Source organism: Symphalangus syndactylus, chromosome 16 (genome assembly GCF_028878055.3).
Source record: "Symphalangus syndactylus isolate Jambi chromosome 16, NHGRI_mSymSyn1-v2.1_pri, whole genome shotgun sequence".
Taxonomy (NCBI): domain Eukaryota; kingdom Metazoa; phylum Chordata; class Mammalia; order Primates; family Hylobatidae; genus Symphalangus; species Symphalangus syndactylus.
In genome coordinates, this window is record NC_072438.2 from 24,500,424 (window position 1) to 24,522,671 (window position 22,248).

The following is a 22,248-nucleotide window of genomic DNA, read 5'->3' on the forward strand; positions in this document are numbered from 1 at the left end:
ATAATGTATTTTTTAAGGAAAGTTTGTAAAAATAATGTAATATTGCTTTCGATAAAATGGAGAACAAATTTTGATGTGTAAGGGAGTAATGGTGCTGTGCTTCATTAAATGGGAGGGGCCATATTACCAGGCTCCCAGGTGACCTTGCATCCTCCATTTTCAGATCTTCAGAATGATAATTAGTGTCATCATTGTCAAGTTCAAGTTCTCCTGACTTATTGAAAAGCCAAAACTACATATTGTGACAGGGAAGTTCCCATCAAAGAGTATTAAGGAGGATACCAATTGGGAAAAGACAACTTCATAAAAATAAACAAGCATGGCATAATGGTTGTGTGAAGCGGATTCTCCTGGAATGAATAATAAAAGCAAAATACATGAAGGCACCCAGTTCTGTAAGCTCCTGAATTCAAATACTCCAATATGATACCTTGATTAAACAATAAATAATAAAACATACCCTGATGGGTAATTTTGTCATGGAGCCTCTACATTCTTAATCAAATCCATCTGAACATTGCTTAATACAGTCGTCGAAGAGTGCTAATTTAACCTGACTTCAACAAATGCTTTATTTTACCTCATCTGCATAAATAGGGTGTGTTCACAGTTCTAAAACACGACATGAATGTGAAGATTAAGCTATACATAGGCTTGTGGGGGAGGATACCTGGAATTGGCTCACTCCACTAAACCAAAATATCATTATCCAGTATTATCTAAAAGAAATACTGCACACATCTCAGCTGAACACTGATTTTTCCAAATGCTTTACGTTTAAAAAATAGTAATAATGTAGCATTTGGAAATAATGTGTAAAAATAGAGTGTGAAGCATTATTAGGAACAGATTTATAAACAGAGGCAGAGGGTATCTATATGAAAAAACATGGCTAAGATCTGCTAATAATCAAGTCTTTGAAACAAAAGCTCGCTGGATCTTTAGCCCCTCCAAAGCAAGAGATTTTGTTCATTCATCTTCTTATCCCCAGGGCACAGAAAGATAACACATGGGAAGTCATTGAGGAAGGTTAAATAAATAAATAGGTGTTTCCACTGAAATTATACCCAGTAAGATGCATTCAAGAAGATTCAAGCACCTAGTTAACCATTGCTGAGAATTACTTATTCTGTAAAATTTGATGCTATAATTGGATACTAGGAGGTTTTGAGACTATGTGGTGAAATACTCTAGCAATCTCATGGTCCAAAGCACCAAAGACAAAAAAATCAGTCTTAGCATTGTAGGTTGGGTAGGCATAATTTTAGTTCGAAGTTTAAAATATGAGTCTCGGCGGGGTGTGGTGGCTCATGCCTATAATCCCAGAACTTTGGGAGGCCGAGGTGGGTGGACCACAACGTCAGGAGTTTGAGACCAGCCTGGCCAATACGGTGAAACCTTGTCTCTACTAAAAATACAAAAATTAACCGGGTGTGGTGGTGAGAGCCTATAGTTCCAGCTACTCGGGAGGCTGAGGCAGGAGAATTGCTTGAATCTGGGAGGCAGAGTTGCAGTGGAGCCGAGATCACACCACTGCACTCTAGCCTGGGTGACAGAGCAAGACCCCATCTCAAAAAATATATATATATATATATTTATATGTCTCAAGCCCTCGTTCTTTTTGTGGACAAATTTCTAGATTACTATATAATACAAAACAGGCTGCAGTCACTTGAGATTGTGATGGTGGAAACTTATTAAAATATGGGAATAACCGTAGGTTTAGTAATGTGCCTGTGGGCTAGATAATCAGACATCACGGGTCACATTTGTACTATTTACCAGCATTGCATCATCTGTTCAAGTTACAAACATCTATTGAAAGCTTTGTATTTGAAGGACATCGTGGTAGAGTGTTTCCTCTCACGAGTTTAAGAACTAAGGGTTTTAGAAGGTTAGAAAGAAGCCTTTGCCAGGCTCAATCTTCTTCCATTAGGAGCAGACTTGATCAACACCTGCTTCTCCATGCCTTGTTGTACTTTTTATATTTTTTAATTCTATTTTTGTCATAAAAATTCTGTGTATTTGAGATGTACAATATGTTTTGATATACATATACTTAGTGAAATGATTACCACAATTAAGCAAACTAATATAGCCATATCCTTCTACAATTTTCCATTGTCGTGAGAGCACCTGAAATCATCTCTTAGAAAATTCCTGGTATATAATACAGTATCATTGACTATAGTCATTATGCTGTACATTAGGTCTCTAGTGCACCACAGAACTTTGCTTGCACTACTCTTACAAGGTGGATGCTATTGCATTAGAGTTCATCGTTTATGGGTCTGTCTCCCTTGTTATACTGCAAGTTCCCTTGGGCAAGCCCTATATATCACACTCCTATGCATGTGCTCAACACCTGCCCAGATGCCTGGCACAGTCAACTGCAGAAGGCCTGCAATGCAGACTTTGGACTTAAATTCAGGCAGACTTTGACCTGCATCCTCACTCTCAACCTCTGCTGGGGCATTTCTTTCTTTAACTGGGGCTCATGAGTACAGTGTCTGGAAATAAACAGAAGCAAGACTTATGAATAAGAAATCCAGGTAGATCTCTTAGTCTTTTTTGTATCATGTGTCATGCTCACACCACATTGTAGCTGCTCTGGAATTGTCAAGATTTCACATATGAACATGAACTGGGGTCCTTGAAGTAGGGCTGCCATGTTTAACAAAGAAAACACAGGATGCTCAGTTAAACTTGAGTTTCAGATAAATATCAAATACTTGTATTTGTAGAAGTATGTAGTAGAAGTATGTCTCAAGTATTGCATTTGTATACTTATGTTTTATCTGGCAACCCTAACTTCAAAAAGATAATAAGTTGGAGGTAAGAAGAGTCAGATAACGTGTTTCTCGACAATTTTTTATTGTGTATCACAGTTCTCTTCTCCAGTCCCCAAACAATAAATTCTGGTAGCAACACCTGTCATTGTGACAATGAAAAGATTTGACACACTTTGTTTTACCCACTATGGGGTAGTGTTATTTCAGTTTGAAAACCATAGGGAATATGCTCCATAAAACCAAAAGTCAGGAAATGCATATGCCGGGACTCCATAGATAACATAGTCACACAGAGTCAGGCAAAGAGCACATCATGTCCATTTTCTGGTTAGTACCTCATCCAGACTTCCAAAACAAGCTCGTGAGGGCAGTCATAGATCTGACTTGCATTTAAGCCTGGTACGTTTGACAATTGTAACCCCCTAAGAGAAGAGCTAACAACCACCTCAGATTTCATAACAGCTTGACTTACAACATATTAGGGGATAATAAAAACATACCATATCTGAAACTTAATTATAAATATGATAATAATTATACCTTCAACTTGTACCACACTTTAAATTCATTCAAAGCACTTTTCTGTCCATTATCTCATGTGATCATTAGTGTGGTATTTACCAGACATTAGAGAATGGAATGTCTGTTCAAGCCATTGTTATGGCCAATTTGCAACTTCTGATACTATCAATTTGAAACCACAAATGGGAAGAGATGGGTCTCCTTTTTCTCTTTCAGAAATCTGTCAGTTCATCTATCAATTGCGGCCTTTCTCGCAAGTATTTTTATGACTAGTCCTAGATTTTCCATTAATGTCACAAGAATATTCTGTTTCTGAGCAACTTAGGTAATTATGCTAATTTAAGGTAAGAGTTTTAAATAAAATCACATCAAAAGTAAATTTAAAAATTTGTGGTGAACTGTCTTTCTCCCAAGAACTGTCTGGCCTAGGAAGGCAATGTCTGACAAACAGCAAGAGTTCAGTGAGTTCTGAATGAATGAATCCATGAATGAGTGAAGGAACAAATCAACTTCGAATGACAATCTGCTCTACTTCTAACTGAATTTGCTACAAATCTCACCAGCCTAATGAAGACTGCTACTGAAATGGACTTTCATTAATCACAATATCAGTTCCCACTGCACTCCAGTTTGGGTGACAGAGTGAGACCTCATCTTTAAAATAAAAATAAAATAAAATCACAACATCAGAGGCTAGAGCCATCTGGAAACCATTTAATGGAACCCCATGCAAACAAATGCATGGTCCAGAGTCATCTGAGACAATGACATTTATGTTTTTAAGCAACCAAGATGCCACAGTCAGAGGCAAGAATCCATTCCCGTAATTAACCATCAAGGACTACTCTGAGGAAGTGCATTCTTTTCTTGAAAACAATTTTTGAATGCAATCAAAATCAATTTCCTTTCTTCTGGTCCTCAGTGAACAAGATACAGAGCCCACTCTTTACATATAACTTGCCCAAATAAATTACCAGCACTTGATAAATGTTTAGCGGTTCCTTGCTCTCTGAGCAAAATGGGGGATGAAAATCTCACCCTCTGTTGGACAGATGTGGTAATTGTAATTGTTTGGAACTTGTTTGTTTAAATCACCATTTGCCATTAATATTCATTTTTCCCGCATTGGTCTTAAATTCTTGGTTCCTATACAGAAAGAAGACAAGCCTGTTTTGGCTCTGCCCAAAACCAGAGTTCTTCCCACTATGTGCCAAATAAATAATGGGAACTCCATGGTAATTTGAAGTGGCTGTCGTCTCATAGGTTTAACTCACTCACTTATTCTGTCATTCATCCATTCATTAATTCTTGCAGTAAATATTTATTTACTGTGTGCTTTTCAAGAGTGGCACTAAGCTAACGTTACAGGTGCATCTCATTTAACCCTAAAATGTCGGCATTATTGTTAGCCAGATGTTACAGATGAAGAAACTGGGGTTACGGTAGTTTAAGCAACATGTCTAATGTCGTCTCACATGCCTAACATCCGGCAGTTATAGAGGAGCAAAGACTCAAAATGAATCTGTGTGGATCCAAAATCCATGAATGTTATCTCTGTCTCAATGGATGAAAAAAAAAAAGAACGAGGAATGTTTAGAGAAGCAAAATTACTTTATGGAAGACCAAGTCTGCAGGGCCAGCTGGCCACGCCTTCTGAGAAGGCTCAAGAGCTTTAAGCAGTGGCCAGAGGAACCTGTGCCTTTCTAGGTTTCAGGTGGACGCCACAAAGGCATTATTCCTAGAAAAAACACACGCGGGTCTTAAATTCTTGCGCTTGAAATCCCTTTCCCCATGTGCTGCAGAGCACACTCTTTGCAGGTAACTTTTTAAAGTGGCCGCATTCCTGCCATAGTAGTTATTAAGTGTGGTGTCAAAATGCCTTGTGCATATTACCAAGGAGTAATTTCCCCAGAAACATGTTTTAAATCATGTAATGGGATATTAGAGAAAGAGAAAGAAAAAATAGAGAAAAAAATGCTTTCAGAATTCCTATATAGCAAGCACAGTAAAAATACAGCTGGGTGAGGTCGAACCAATAAAAAGCAGTAGAAAAATAGAAATCAGAGATAGTGAACCTACCCGGGCCCCTTGCAGAATTTCTCTACCTTAGGGGAACACGTCCGAATACACAACACATAAAAACACATATTACAAGACAAAATTGAAGAACTTAGTCAATACTGCAAAGCTATTGGAGCTTTCAGGAAAAATAAAGGAGGTAAGGAACAACAATGTAAAAGAGAAACAGCAAGCGTGGAAACGGCTCTACAGAGGCGTGGATTTGCAGTTCTTCAGACTATCTAATGAGCCTTGGTGACTGAGGAAAAGAAAAGCACAGAGAGTGATGACATTTCTTAAAACAACTTTTCTCTTTTTGGAGAGCGAAATGTCCCTCCAGCAGCCATAGAATAGCTTTTGGCTAGTGTGGCCATGAATGTGTGTGGTCCCTCTGGAAATCCTCATTCCAGACAGGGTACTAAGGTCAAGATGAAATAACAAGTGTGTGATAGAGAATTACTGGGACCCTTAGCCCCAAACCACAAATAGTAGTTAAAGGTTAATGAAAATTTTATCGGCATTGTCCTAGATCTCAATCTAGAAAAAACAATGTGCTTATTGGAATCCAATCTATAAGAACGTCTGTCAATGTGTTATGCAGCATTTTCAAAGGGATGAAAACACTGCCAAAAACTTTACATGCACCATCCCATCGAACCCTTACGTTTCAAATGAGGCCGCTTAGAAAAGAATTAGGCTTTTCACTAAGAAACAGGCCAACAGAAAGTGCTCTGAAATGAGGTAGCGTTTTAGTAGTTACACTATTTCCCCACTAACCTGCAAAGCCACGCCCACTTACACATAGTTTAACCAAGTGTTCTGGAGTCTTTAGCCCCACACCTTCTTAATCACCGTTCCCCTCTCTACTCCCTTCTCCTGCTCACCACTTACTAGAGGCGAGAGTGGGTTTCTGCACTTGAATGTTGGGAGCAGAGCCTAATCCTCAGTCCTGCATTTCAGCAGGAACTGCCCATTAAAGAGGTCATATGGACTCCCACCTGGCCATGGAGCCTCGGCATCAGGCTGTCCACATTGTGCACTTGATAAGTCCTGCCCAGTGGGAAGCCTTTTCAAAGCACAGAAGCTACGGTGAGGCCAAGGCCATGCATATCAGTGATAATAAATATTGATCATTCTATGCTTCAAATGGTCCTCGGCTCTTTGATTATAACATCTCATTTAATTTTCACAAGCCAGTGATGGCAGTATTTTTTTTTTTTTTTTTTTTTTTTTTGAGACAGAGTCTCACTCTGTCACCCAGGCTGGAGTGCAGTGGCGTGATCTTGGTTCACTGCAACCTCCAACCGCCTCCTGGGTTCAAGTAATTCTCCTATCTCAGCCTCCCAAGTGGCTGGGACTACAGACGCATGCCACCACGCCCGGCTAATTTTTGTATTTTTAATAGACACAGGGTTTCACCATATTGGTCAGGCTGGTCTTCAACTCCTGACCTCAGGTGATTCACCTGCCTCGGCCTCCTAAAGTGCTGGGATTACAGGAGTGAGCCATAGCACCCAGCCCACTGATGGTAGTATTATACTCATTTGCACATAAGAAGATGAAGTCTCTGTTTATCAAGCAAAGCATGGATTAAAGCCCAAGAATGTTTGCATTGAACCCCTGTTCCCTTTCTCCTGCACCATCCAGCCTCTCAGCCCTGCATCGCCTGCTGAGATGGGCCTCAGGAGATCCTTCTCCATGTATCTTTCCCAGCAAGGAAATATTTTCCGGATGAGATGTGAACCACGTATTTCCTAAGAATGTGGCCAATGTGGACCTGGACCTGGACACAGGCTAGGTCAGCTGAGAAGCATATTACCCAAATGGTGGTTGTGACTGTCATGAGGCAGAAGAATAGTGTGGGGCACGGTTCTGCTACATGCCTAAAAGGAGCAAAGGGAAATTAATATTGTGCTTGAAACTAATAGCAAGTGATCAGCCTAACCCAAGACAGAGAAGGAAATAGCAACACTTTATGCTGGACTTAGAACTGCAGAGCAGGTGCACAGAGGGCTTTGAGGAACCTGATCCTTGGCTTCCTTTGTCTTCTGTTTCAGATAAAGGACAGTAATTATTTGGGACCCTTATTTCTGTTACCAGAAATGTGTGTGTTGATAAAAGCATTTATTTTCCTTTAGCTATGGCACGATGTAGGAATAGGGTGTGTGTGTGTGTGTGTGTGTGTGTGTGTGTGTGTGTGTGAGAGAGACAGAGAGAGAGAGAGACAGACAGACAGACAGAGAGAGAGAGAGCAAGCTGACTTTGGAATCAGCAAACCTGAGGCTCAGCCTCACCTGTGGGGCACCCACCTAACCTCTCTGGACCAAGTTTCCATTTTTAGAAAGGACCGTTTTTAGCCCTAATGTTCTTTATTCTACTGACCTGCTGCCAGGGAATTGTCTACCTCTGATACTCTTCTTTCCTAGAGTCCACCTTACCCAAAGGATAGAACTTCCTCCATGGAACTGCCCACTTCTCCAGCTGCCAGAGTAGCACCTTCCTGGTGTTGTCCAGGGCGGGGGCAGGCAAGTGGCCTTAGGGATGCACAGGCCAATTTCTCACATAGTCTAATAACCTGGCCCATCCTGAAGCTCTCCCCACCAATTACCACCTGGCCTCTAAGAAAACATCAGTGGCTTCCACCTGCCCAATCATATCTCACCTGGGCGGACACACCCCCATCAGGGGAGTGAAGGGCTTAAGAGATGGAGTATGTGGAGGAAGAGGGTCAATACTGAGGAGCTTTCTGCTTTCTGAATGAAAGGAACAATATATCACCCAGATCATCATCATCTCTTGAATTATTATACTGCTGGGACTTTTGTTCCTATTAAAATCTATCAGAACAGCCAGATGTGGTGGCTCATGCCTGTAATCCCAGCACTTTGGGAGGCCGAGGCTGGGCTGGTGGATCACTTGGGGCCAGGAGTTAGAGACCAGCCTGGCCAACATGGTGAAACCCTGTCTCTACCAAAAATGCAAAAATTAGCTGGGAGTGGTGGCAGACACCTGCAATCCCTGCTACTTGGTAGGGAGGCTGAGGCAGGAGGATCACTTGAATCCAGAGGTGGAGGTTGCAGTGAGCCGAGATCACACCACTGCACCCCAGCTTGGGTGACAGAGTGAGACTCTGTCTCAAAAAAAGAAAAAAAGATCAGATCGTAACCCAGAGTTTGTTTGAGTATTCCAGCAGACCACTGTGAGTTAATTTCTTCCTGTTCAAAAAAATCCAAATATCTCAGTAAAGGATTGCTTTGCCAACATTTTACTTGATGATATAAACTTTTCTACAAATGTCTATGCATTTGTGTACTCATTCATTCCTTCGTTCAACAAATATTTATTGAGCTGCCTATTATGTATGAGTTCCTGTATTAATCTGAGAATTCAGCGATTAACAAAACAGAGCCCTCATCCACATGGAAATAACATTCTAATAAGGGATGACATACAACAAATAAATAAGCAGATACCTATTACAGGATTTATGGCAACTTAGAGATAAAGTATCATAGACCCAAAAGGACCCCCCTAGACACCAGTGATGGGGAGGAAGCAGGAAAAGTTTTTTCTAGTAAAGGCTAAAAAAAAACCCTCAGCTAAAATATCTCTTATTATTTCGTATGTGTGTGACTGGGGATTTTTTTTTTTTTTTTAACAAATACTAATGCAACAGCCAAATCTTATTTTCCTCATCAGAAAAACAAAGCTTTCAGCTTCCCTGGAAGCATGAAGGAAGAGCTGCAGCTTCCAGCCCCAGGACAGCCAGGCATCTGCCCAGCCTGGCACAGCATGCCTGGACCTCGAACGGGTTAAGGTGGCAGCCCCTGAGCTCAGAGCGCTGCATAAACAGTGCACGTCAGGCGTTCTAAGCAAGCTTCATCTTCCTTGTCTCTCAGTCTTGGGCTGTCAATCAGCTGTCACCAGCCCACACATCAGCAGCGTGTGCACATCACCAGGCTGTCAGCAAGGCAGCTGATGAGACTCGGCTCAAGACCGTCAATCATCTTTGTTTCTCTTCTCCACTCGGGAAATATTTTGGCTCGGAGAAACAAAGAAACCTGGGCAACAATGGCTGGTAGTCAGGCATTTACTCCTGTTCATGGAGATAAGATCTTAAACGGGCGATGATTGTGATTCACCCCCAAATGATGCTGGGGTGGGATGGACAGAGGGAAGAGCCAGAATCTGTTGTATTAGGACATATTTTAAAACTGTAATTCTAGTTCCCTGAGCAGTCCCTGATGGATTCCTGAACCAACAAAGCACGAGAACATACAACAATGATAACTTGAAGTTTTCTGAGCTTATGCCTCAGAAAAAAAATAAGGTGGCTCAGGATGGATGACTGCTTGTTTAGAAATTAAACGCCATTGATCAGGCAGCTTTTTGAGGAGGGAGTAATTGTTGGACTGCTGAATTCATTTATCTGCCAGGGACTTCTGAAACACCTCTTTAGGGTATGAGGCTGCTTGGGGGCACCCACACACCGGAGAGCAAGTTAACTCAGCAGGACCCCTGGGAAGTAGGCTTATCAGTGCTTGCACCAGCAGTCACTTTGTTGAATAAGGTGCTCTAAACAGCTCATTTTCTGATATACTCCCTTCCCCTCCTCTTGCCCAAAATATTGATTAGCAATGTCCCACATCCTTAAAAGTCCATGAGACACTAACATAAAGAGATGCGCCTGGCAACCAGTTTCAGTTGGGCAGCAAGTCCACTCCAGGCTGCTCCTCCAGTGTTTAACACTATTGCAGGATCGCCATGTGCATATATTAGCATAATTAATCAGTTAATTATGCAATTGATGCTACTAGTAGAGTTGCTAATAGTATGCAAATAGCACCAAGTTGCCTAAAGCCTCCCCCAATTTTTTGTTTAATTGTTGTTCCCTAGTGGCTTTGAAATAGATTAGCAACAATCAGAGCTTTCAATCATACGTATCAAGAACGCTATTACCTGTAAATTTTTCAAATGTTCTGGATTGACTCATTCATACCATGACTGGTTCATCATTCCATGGCTGGTTCCCTCATCATTTCAGTGTTTGTGACAGTGGGGATGTTTTTCCTCCGATGGATTCTTTCCTACGTGCAACACTGATTTCTGAAAACACATCTCTCTCTGATCTCACTGGACATTAATTGCTTTTGTGCTGATGCATCTATGCCTCCTGGTCTGATAGCACAACTAGCAAATCTGATCTGTGACAAGTTGGCTCAACCTAATCAGGACAGATCAGCTGTTACCCAAGGTGCCACAGGCTGTAATTTGAGGATCTTTACAGAGTTATCACTCACCTGAAAGACAAGGAACTATAATTCTGTCAACACTAATCCCAAACTGTATGTTCAAAGCAACTGTGGCCTCCCCACACCCCAAAAAAAGATAGCACTTGTCAAATAAATACCTGAGATAATTGACAAGAGGGGATTAGAAGGATGTGGCTGATACAGTGACAGTAGGAATTTTTTTTTTAACAACCTTCAGAAGCAGAACATTGAATGTCAAGTGTGAACCGTCAAGGATAAAAGAGGGTGGCAGAAAGAGACGCATGGAAATTGTCCATCATTCCGCTCCCACTCATCACTGGGTGACTTGGTTCATATTTGCCTCACTCTCTAAACAGGCAAATACCCAAACATTCTAAGCCTCGAAGGAAATCTGTCAGAGCCAACTCGGGCTGCCACCCAGTGACAATGACTCGATGAGAAGCAAGAACATTGTCAGGAGTGGAGGTATTATTGTCAGGCTGTCAGCTCTGTGCTATTCTCTGAAGACCCTTGCGGTTTTCTTACAGGCACAAAACGAGGAAATATTAGAAAAATAAACTTCTTTCTTACTGTATCGCTTTGGTCCATCTTCCAAACAAAATGAAAGGGTTAATGTGGCATCATCTTCAAAAAATTCAGTGGCAAAGGCGTCCCACCAGAGGTTGTCACTATCCTGCAAAGAGACAGATCATTTATTTAACAGGGGAAAGTAGGGAACATCTCAAAGAGGAAAAGAAAAGGGAAGAGAAAGAAAAACTCAGTTGCTCCTTGCTCGTTACTTCCCGTATGTGTGTGGGTGTTCTAGGAAAGGGTAGGTGGGTGGCCACTCTTCAAATTAATTGCCTCAAATAGGAACCAAATTCCAATTCAATAAGTGAGCTCAAACCAATCGAATAAAAATTAATTCTCCAGGATATATTTGGGGAGATTTAATAAATGTGCTATAAAACACAATGTGATGTTTTTTGACAAAAGGGTTTGCATTTAATGTAAAATACGCTTGACTTTTTTTTTTCTCTTTTTCTCTCTCTGCTCTTTTAAGAGTTCATTTTTATAAATAGAAACCACAATATTACAACCAGGTTAAACATAATTTTCAAACATAATTTAATCAACAGAGACGTTCCTAGCTCTACTGTATGCAAATACCCCTATAAAAGATACAGGTATAGATACATGGATGGATAGATTGATAGAGAAGTTCACACACAAGCTATTGTCACATATACATGGACTGTTCTTGATTTTTTTAAGAGGATAGGCAACCACTAGCTTGTTGTTAAAAAGAGTATTAAAAATAGAGCAGTTCAGCAGAATGCAGGCCATCCATATGAATTCTGTTTGTTTGTCTTGGGTTGAATGTTTCTCTTGCTCATGCAGAAAACACTTTGGAAGCGGCCCAGTTTAAGGCGATTAGAATCATTATTAGTCTCCAAGGGGAGAAGAGGGCCCCCTCTCACAGTGAATTAAGAAGGTTATACAGAGTGTCATATTTACGGGAGGAGTCACATCCCAGTCTAATTCTCGGTATAGGACCTGATATATCCCAAAATTCTTAAGCACCATGTTTTTCCAGAGAATTGTAAGTTGAAGACAAGATGCATCCCAGCTGCCTGTCAGATGGAAGGGGAGACAGAAGGGGAATTGCCACTCCCCATGTAATAGTCCCACTGCTGAGTCCTGGCAGAGATACCACAAGCCTCTCTTCTTCCCATTAAGTTGTTCTGCTTATGACAACATTAAGTTGTTGTCACTGTCAGGCGTTAGGAATGAACCCTCAGTCCCAGCAAGAATAATTAAGGAGCCACAGAAGATTGATGCCGTCTTCTCCCTCAGAAAAGAAGCTCGGACAAATGAATTTTTGCGTCTCTCTTTGGCTTCCTTCCAATCACCATAGCAAAAGCCAATCCTTCTCTCAGTCAAACAGGGTAGACAGGAAACCACCGAAGAGCAATGCATGGATCCACGTACAAACTACTCTGCTTTTTCTCCTTTCAGAAACAAATATGTATTGGGCACTTAACTATGTGTAGGCCTTCAGAATGCACAGCTGAATAAGAGACTGGTCCCTACCCTCAAAGGGCTTAAAGCCCACTAGCAGAAGACAATCACATGAGCAACTACACAGGCAGCTTCGCTCCACATCTGAGACCATGGCACACGTCCTCAGTGCTCTGGAAGCTTGTGGAGCTTTTAGAAAACTCAGTGGGCTTGGAAGTGGAGGAATCTGCCAGGGAAAGAAACCCTATTCGGAAGACTGGATACACTGGTTTATTTGAATTTAAATCACTACACAGATGGAAAAAGAGTCACAGTTAACATTTATTGAGTGTTTACCACATGCCAAGCACTAGTCTAACGACTTTATGTGTATTTTCCTACTTAATCCACACTACGAATCCATTTCTTCTGTGTGTGTGGTTTTTTTTCTCTTCAATACAAATATAAGCTTCCTGTACGCAGGGGCTTTGTTTTGCTTGCTACTTTATCTCCCAACCCCCAGAACAGTGTCTAGCCCAGGATATTACTCATAAAAGCAGCTCAATGAATGAATGAAGCTGCTCATATTATCTCTACTTTGCAACTGCAGAAACCAAAGCTTAGGCAGTAAATGTCACTTGCTCCAGTACACTCAGCAAATAAATGTCAGAGATGGAATTTAAACTCAGACCACTGGACACCCCGGCCTACCCATCCTTTGCTCTGTACAGCAATCTGCTACATTTCCATGACAGTCTTTGAGAGGCAGGGGTTAGGGTTCAGCAAGAGGGGAGAAAGAGTCAAAAGGGAATGTTTAGTTTCAGGTTGGTTTCTTCTTCGAGCTCCTTGCCTTGTTGTGCAGACCTGTAGCCAGGACACACGCTTAGGAGACTGCCTGGCACTTCACAGTAAAGCAGTTGGTAATACATCATGGCGGAATTCAGTCCTGCAGGCAACACTGCCTCTTCCCAGCTATGTGAACTTAGCAACTTATTCTACCTTCCCCAGCCTGTCTACTTATTTAGAAGCTGAGGATAACAGTAACAATAAAAATAACAATAGTAACTATCTGGCAGCACAGATCTGAGGATTAAATAAATTAGTAGGTATAAAGTGCTCCCCAAAGGGAGTGAAGATCAATAAAATCTTCAGGAGATAAAATCTGCAGGAGAGCACCCCAAAGACAGTGAAGATCAATAAAATGCCCTTTCCCTGCCTCTGTCTACCATCTTTAATATCATATCTAGGGCAGGAGGCATTCCACTTTATAAAGAACTGCACTGAAAATGAACTTTATGGCCAGACGTGGTGGTTCATGCCTGTAATCCCAGCACTTTGGGAGGCCTAGGCGGATGGATCACCTGAGGGTCAGGAGTTCGAGACTAGCCTGACCAACATGGTGAAACCCCAACTCTGCTAAAAATAGAAAACTCAGTGGAATAGAAAATAGAAAACTAAGTGGAACAGAAAATAGAAAAATTGGCTGGCCGGGTGTGGTGGTGGGCACCTGTAATCCCAGTTACTCAGGAGACTGAGGCAGGAGAATAACTTGAACCTGGGAGGCAGAGGTAGCAGTGAGCCTAGATCACTCCACTGCACTCCAGCCTGGGTGACAGAGTGAGACCTGGCCTCAAAAAAAAAAAATGAACTTTATAAAATAGTCTGTTTATAAATCAGCACTTTTCCCTATCACTTCAACCATTAGCAACCCTTTTCCCTGGCAACATCATCTGTCTACAACACTGTTAAAAATCTGAATGAAAATTCATTACTTCTCATTTGCTTTGCTCATTATTCAGAGGCCCAGTGACTGGATCCCCTCTGTATTAATTCATTCTCACACTGCTATGAAGATATACCCAAGACTAGGTAATTTATAAAGGAAAGAGGTTTAATTGCCTCACAGTTCAGCATGGCTGGGGAGGCCTCAGGAAATTTACAATCATGGTGGAAGGGGAGGAGAGGAATGAATGCCCAGTGAAGGGGTAAACCCCTTATAAAACCATCAGATCTCATGAGAACTAACTCACTATCACGAGAACAAGATAACGGAAACCACCCCCATGATTCAATTATCTCTACCTTGTCCCTCCCATGACATATGGGGATTACGGGAACTATAACTCAAAATGAGATTTGGGTGGGGACACAGCCAAACCATATCATCCTCTATTTTCTGATAATCTAACTCTTGGTCTCTGACACTTCCGCTGGAAAATGAACCAGTGAAAGGCAGAAGTCAATAGAAATGCTGGCTGATCTGAGGTCACTGGGAGAAAAGAAAGTACTCAAGTTACAATGAGGTTCGCGGAACGTCTATGAACAGTGTTACAGGTTCCACAGGGCCTACATATGTACGCGAGAGTTTTGGCAGAAGTTGAAAGAGACATAATGATCCAAGAATGAGAAGCGTCATATGATTCAAACTAGCTTCAGTGGAACATGGGATGAGTCAACATCTCAGGAAATTTCAGAAGAGGTCTGCTGGGAGAATGGGCACATTAGGTAACACCACACACACACACACACACAATTGGTTTTGGTCACAAATCTTGAAAGAACATCCTCGAAATAAAAATGTAACATTTAAGTTCACAGTGCCAGGCATATAATAGGTAGATAAGATAATATTTTTGTTTGGCTGATAGAACACATTAATAGATGGATGGAAGAAATTTCTTATTGTGGCATCACAAACTCAGCTCGGGAAGTCACTCTACAAAGTTATCCACAGATCTTGATTGTGGACCCTACTTTGTCTGTTGGTCAATAATTTTAAACTGGCATAAAAATGATGCTCTGTGTATTTAAATTGTAATTTTCAATCTCCCCCCATGTGTAAACACATGTACACACACACACACGCAGCTTTTGAATTAGTCTTTAGTTATGACAGAACAAATGTTTATTTAGGAAAGTAATAAAAGGAGTAGAGATTTAAGACAAAAATTACTAAGTGTTGGCTGTATATGAAAGAAGCTTATTATGGAAAGAGCACATGCTTAGGGGCCCTGGGTTAATGTTAGTATCGTAATCCAGAATTTTCTAAGTGCTATACATGTATTGAACCATTTTATATTCACAGCTGCCCTAATTGCTACCAAGGGGCAGAGCAGGCAGCCTTATAGAGAACCTATGTCCTTAACTTCTATGTTATTCTGACTCACACATATGTGAGTTAACTCACCTAATTTCTTTGTGTCTGTTTGCTCGTTGGGTAAGTGGGAATAATTATCTCAGTGTGCTGTGAGGACTAAACAGAAACTGCCCAGCATATAGTAGTTGTTCAATATGTGTCAACTATTATTATTTATCATTATCTCATTTAACCCTTAAGATATTCATAGAGAATCTAAAATTCAAAAAAGGTAAGCTATTCAATAAAGGTCAGAAAGCAAGAAAGTGATGAAGCTAAAGTTCACGTAACAAGTCTGCCTAACTCCAATACATGCTTTTTTGTAAATAATTTTACTTAAAAAGTTATTTCCCACTTTGGGGTGAAGACCAAAAATGCTTTACAAGAGTTAGAGGAAGAGGTCAGCATTGACTAGAGGAAATTTCCTCCTCCAACCTTTCGGAGTTCATACCCTTTTTCCCACCTTCACATGGTTTTCCTGAAAATAAATCTCCTTTTGGAACACTTCTTGCTTCCATTCTGTTGTCTGGTATAGTTCCCGGTATCAGTTAGGCAATTTTGTAGAAGTTATGTGCATAATAAAGAGATTAGGAGTTTAGGGAGTGGCTGAAATACAGCTAAGACCTCTGCTGAGCCAAATAAGATCTAACAACACTACTGGTAGAAACTCAGTTCTTGGTGACATAGCTACCTCATGAGTTGTGGACAATCACTACAAAAAATCATTCCCTCCATTTTCCAAGTTTTAATTGTCAGTCATCTAGAACAGTATGGACCCCGCATCACAGAGGACACTAGCACTCTGCTTGGCCATATGTGAGGAAGAAAAAGAGACCATGATCATTTGAAAGAAAAGATACTAATTAAAATTCTGCAGCTTTATGTACAGGCTAGCAGTTCCACCTGCAGACCATAAACTTAGAGCCAACATCATTGGAGAAATGATGTGGAAGAACCACAAAAATGGCCCATTCTCCTTTTGGACCTGGCAGTGTGGCCAAGTTCAGCAAGACAGCCAGTAGGAGGCTGTGTGAGTTAAGTTATCAAGACTGTTTTGATGAAGGATCCCATAGAGCAGCTCACTAAATCTGGTTTCTGCTGAAGTTTAGAGGCAAAGCAGGGTGCAGCTGATCACTCTTACTCCACACACATAATCATCACAAGTCAAACTAACTTGGAGATTAACCAGGAGGTGCATTGAGACTGACCAGTCTCACCTTTGCCCAAAAGATAAAGATCAACCTTTTGGGACTTCCAAGTAAAGGGTGTAGCACATGCTCTTAAAACACAACCATGAGTCTGACGTCTTGTTCCCAGGTGTATTCGGTGGCACGCACATCTGGGACGGGCAGATAGAAGAGACACAACATTTTGTGCATCTAAGCTAAAAGAGAGTCTGTCTAGATAAAAAACATTCTTTACCACACCAGAAAGGAGCCAGCATACGCAGGAGCCCTGGAGTTGGCCTCCCAGCAATGTGTGGAGCCAAGGGACCTCCAGCAGCTCACCTGTCACGGTCAAGGGCTCCTTGTCAACTTTTTGTGCCTCCCTGCCTTTGCATATGTCATTCGTTTGATCTGCAACGTCCAGCAAATGCCAAGATGCAGTTTGTGGACCCCTCTTTCACTGTCTCCTGTACTAGGAAATCTTGACAACTATACTCCCAATAGAGTGTATATGAAATGATCACGGAATCATCACCTTGTAATACACATTTTCCTGAAGTGGGCTTTAATACACCTTGTATTACACATTTTCCCAAAGTCTGCTCCAGCAGACTACGTTACTTAAGGATAGGGAATGGGCATTATGTATCTATGCATCCTCAGCAGGATTCTCCTATAAATTAGTATCCAATAATGGAGTAGAAAAATGGACTAAACAGATAAGTCCCTACCCACACGGTGAGTAAGATTCTTTCTCTAAAATTGTAGGAATCTTAAAATCTAACCTCAGTGGCTAAGGGCCAAGACAGTGTTCAAGAGAAGTCTTCTCTCTGTCACATCACTGTTATCTCATCTCACAATAATGGAATGCCCCAGGCATGCATGTCAGAAGCTCATATGGAGGCAGAAATTTAAAAAAATTATCTCACACCTACACTGCCATGCTTTTGAGCCACCTTTGGAGTATTATACATCTCAGTGAAATGTTGGTTAAGGTTGCCTGTAGTACATGAATGCACTTGACTGGCTGTCATTAAACAAGCCAAATTTTACTTTATTAATTTTAAAAATAGAGAACAAAAGAGAATATGATGAAGACTCATGGGCCCATTACCCGGAATTAACAATTATTGCAATATTATTGCATTTTCCTTTTCTAAAGTAATTAAATGTTACAAATATAAATAAATGTTCTGGGTCACCATATCCTGCTCTGTTTTTCTCTCTCCTCTCTCAGACTCCCATAAACAATTGTCTCATGAAAACCATATGGATCTTCCTAGCTCATCTTTCATATTAATATACATGCATAATTCCACTCATATACAGTCCTATTTTGCTATTAATATTTTATTTACATGATAGGATACATTATGTTTTCTTCCTTAACTGTGATTTGTTTAAATTTAACATTGTGTTTGAAGACCTATGCAATTTATATATATACATATATATGTGTATATAAATATACACATATATTTGTATATATGTATATATAAATATACACATATATTTGTATATATGTATATATAAATATACACATATATTTGTATATATGTATATATAAATATACACATATATTTGTATATATGTATATATAAATATACACATATATTTGTATATATGTATATATAAATATACACATATATTTGTATATATGTATATATAAATATACACATATATTTGTATATATGTATATATAAATATACACATATATTTGTATATATGTATATATAAATATACACATATATTTGTATATATGTATATATAAATATACACATATATTTGTATATATGTATATATAAATATACACATATATTTGTATATATGTATATATAAATATACACATATATTTGTATATATGTATATATAAATATACACATATATTTGTATATATGTATATATAAATATACACATATATTTGTATATATGTATATATAAATATACACATATATTTGTATATATGTATATATAAATATACACATATATTTGTATATATGTATATATAAATATACACATATATTTGTATATATGTATATATAAATATACACATATATTTGTATATATGTATATATAAATATACACATATATTTGTATATATGTATATAAATATACACATATATTTGTATATATGTATATAAATATACACATATATTTGTATATATGTATATAAATATACACATATATTTGTATATATGTATATAAATATACACATATATTTGTATATATGTATATAAATATACACATATATGTATATATAAATGTATATATGTATGTGTGTGTATATATATACACACGTGTGTGTGTGTGTGTGTGTGTATATATATATATATACATATATTTTTTTTTTTTGAGACAGAGTCTTGCTCTGTCACCCAGGCTGAAGTACAATGGCACGATCTTGGCTCGCTGCAACCTCCACCTCCTGTGTTCACGCGATTCTCCTGCCTCAGCCACCCGAGTAGCTGGGATTACAGGCGCCCACCACCAGGCCCAGCTAATTTTTGTATTTTTAGTAGAGACGGGGTTTCACCATGTTAGCCAGGCTGATCCTGAACTCCTGACTTCAGGTGATCCACCCGCCTCGGCCTCCCAAAGTGCTGGGATTACAGGCATGTGCGCACTCAGCCCCAATTTATATACTGGGGTCTCTCTTTCCTTATATAAGTTACTAATGCACTGAATAAATATACGGTAATACATTTTATTTAAACATTTTGCTACTAATAATCTCCAGATAGTTCCTAATTTTTTGGTCATCACAACAATGCTGCCATAAATGTCTCTGTAGTTTCCCTTTGTGTTTATATGTAAGCATTTCTCTCAGGCATATGCCTAAAGTGGATATGCCTAGACATAGGGTTTGCATCTGTCTATATTTTGGTCCTTTCATTAGGAGGTCCCTGTACTTTCATATTAAAAGCATCTGGTCTGATTGGTGCATAGGTAGAGATTCAAAGAGTACTGTTAAGCAATATATTTCCAAGTGGGATCTAGTAGCAGGAGCAGCTTAATGACAAAAACAGAGACTAGTTCTGCTGGGAGAAGGATGAATATCTAGAAGTCCAAAAAAGAAGCAAAAATGGAGTAACGCTACTAATAATACTCCAACTTTGCCGATCATTCTCTTAAAAGAGGCGTGTACGTTAAGGGCTTCATTAGCCAAAAGGAGGATTATTTCTTGACACAAGCATAGGAAAGCAAGCACGCGTAGGTTTTCCATGCCACTCCACAATGACTCATGGATCAGGAGCACTGAGTACCAAATGCCCGAACTCATGTGATTGAGCTCTGTGTACACTGCCACAAGGCTTCTGATCTGGGACACGTGTTTTCCCAACAGACAGATACTTCCAATTCTTGCTGTTGTTTAGTATCTGAACTGTGTGTGGCGAGTGTTTACTGAATATTAATAAGTAAAAAGTGAATTCTTTTCCCCAAAGGTAGAGAGTAACAATAGCATACAGCAGCCTCCAGGTAAATAAAGATGAAATTAACTCAGCCTGAACACAGACAGGGGAAGTGGTTATCGACAATTCTTCTATATTTTAATTAGGAAAAAATATCATCAAAGCTTCTTTATTCTAAACAATCCCCTATATGCATTTGTGCTATTACAATCCTTAGTCCTTTGGTCCCATCTCACAGGTGAGCCCAAATTTCACCAGCAGCCTAATCATATATCAGGATGAGACACACAGTCATGTCAAATAGCAGAAGAGAGTCTTAATTATGTTTAAAAATCTACAGAAGCATTTTGCTTCCATCCTGGATTCTCTCCTGTTCCCAACCCTATCCCTCTTCACCAAAAACAGGATCCCGGTGCCAGGGCTGCCCCTCGGCATCTTTAACTTAAGCACTGACAGGTTACGTGGGATTTTTGCCAGAGTAATTATTTTTCAATTCAACAATAATGAGAAATTACCATGGCAACCACTTGTCACGTGGTACACATACACCCCCTCCAAAGAATGAACCATACTTAAAGCAGCTATTCCTTGAAAATGTGTTTTTTTTTTTATTAAAATAAACTTAAACAGGTCAAAGTGGACAGCATTCTGAAGGGGTCTGAAAGATGGGAGATGGGAGGGCATTGACTTTCTTCAGTATCTTGTGGTTCTAGAAAGAATGAAAATGTCTCATCTTATAACCCTACTCTCTTGTACACACACATTTAAATAACACTATTAATTTGTATCTTACTATTTTAGTCACTCCTGTTTTACATGCATCAGCTAACCTTTCTCAGAAGATACTGAAGAAAGGATAAATTTGCCTGAAACGACTGAGGCAGAAACACACTTGCTACACTTGCTCTGCCTACATTTCTTTTTCTGCCATATCCAGATATTAAGAAAGAAGACAAAAAAATATCCCAAATCTCACGCCTTCTGCCTTTCCGTTACCTAGAGTCCCTCTCACACTGAAAGAAGCTCAGGTCATTTATTTTCTAACACTGTAACTGTGTTTTTGATTCCTTAATCACAAGCCACCCTTTCTCCAAAACCAAGGGTCTATCTCAAACCATGTTTATTTTGAATCAGCCTCCCTTAATAATAATAGTCAACAGTTACAAGGCACTTATCATATGCCAGACACACTTCTGAACTCATTGCACATTATAAACTCCTTAAAACCTCACCATGACCCTACAATATAAGTAGCATTATTAACCCCATCTTATAGATGAGAAAACTGAGGCACTGAGGAGTTAGATATTTGCTTAACATCACACAGCTATCAAGTTGCCAAGAAAGAGTTCAACCCCAAGGACTCTGGCTAGCAAGTTTAGACTCATGACTGCTCCATTATGATGTTCCTTTATTCAAAACAATATTCTCTAAAATATCTGTCTTCTTAGTTGTTTCAACATCCAGTCAAGGCCAAGTGCACTGAATGTTTGGGTCTCTCTCTGGAACAGGCAGTCCAAAGCAAAGATTTCCATCACACCTATGGAATTCGGCTTGAAGACACACAGATAAAAGTAATCGGGTAAGACCATTTGCCCTTGCCAGCTGGTAGCCACACAAGCATGAAAAGGATGCAGAGAGGGAATTTTAAATCTCCCCTTTTTTACTTATCTTTATGGGATTCTTTTTTTTTTTTTTTTTGAGATGGAGTTTCCCTCTTGTTGCCCAGGTTGGAGTGCAGTAGCACAGTCTTGGCTCACTGCAACCTCCGCCTCTTGGGTTCAAGCGATTCTCCTGCCTCAGCCTCCCGAGTAGCTGGGATTAGAGGTGCCCACCACCATGCCCAGCTAATTTTTGTATTTTTAGTAGAGACGGGTTTCACCATGTTGACGGCTGGTCTTGAACTCCTGA

At 39.8% G+C, this 22,248-nt stretch overlaps 1 protein-coding gene across 14 annotated transcripts in view; it reads right to left on the minus strand.

Annotated features, from left to right (window-relative positions):
* Positions 1-22,248, minus strand: part of LDB2 (LIM domain binding 2) — a 424,127-nt gene that overhangs the window by 244,992 nt on the left and 156,887 nt on the right. For all 14 annotated transcript variants that reach the window (XM_063619413.1, XM_055246527.2, XM_055246525.2 and 11 more), the window contains one exon: positions 11,216-11,318. In XM_063619413.1, the coding sequence (XP_063475483.1) occupies positions 11,216-11,318 (103 nt within the window). The remainder of the gene's footprint in view (positions 1-11,215; positions 11,319-22,248) is intronic.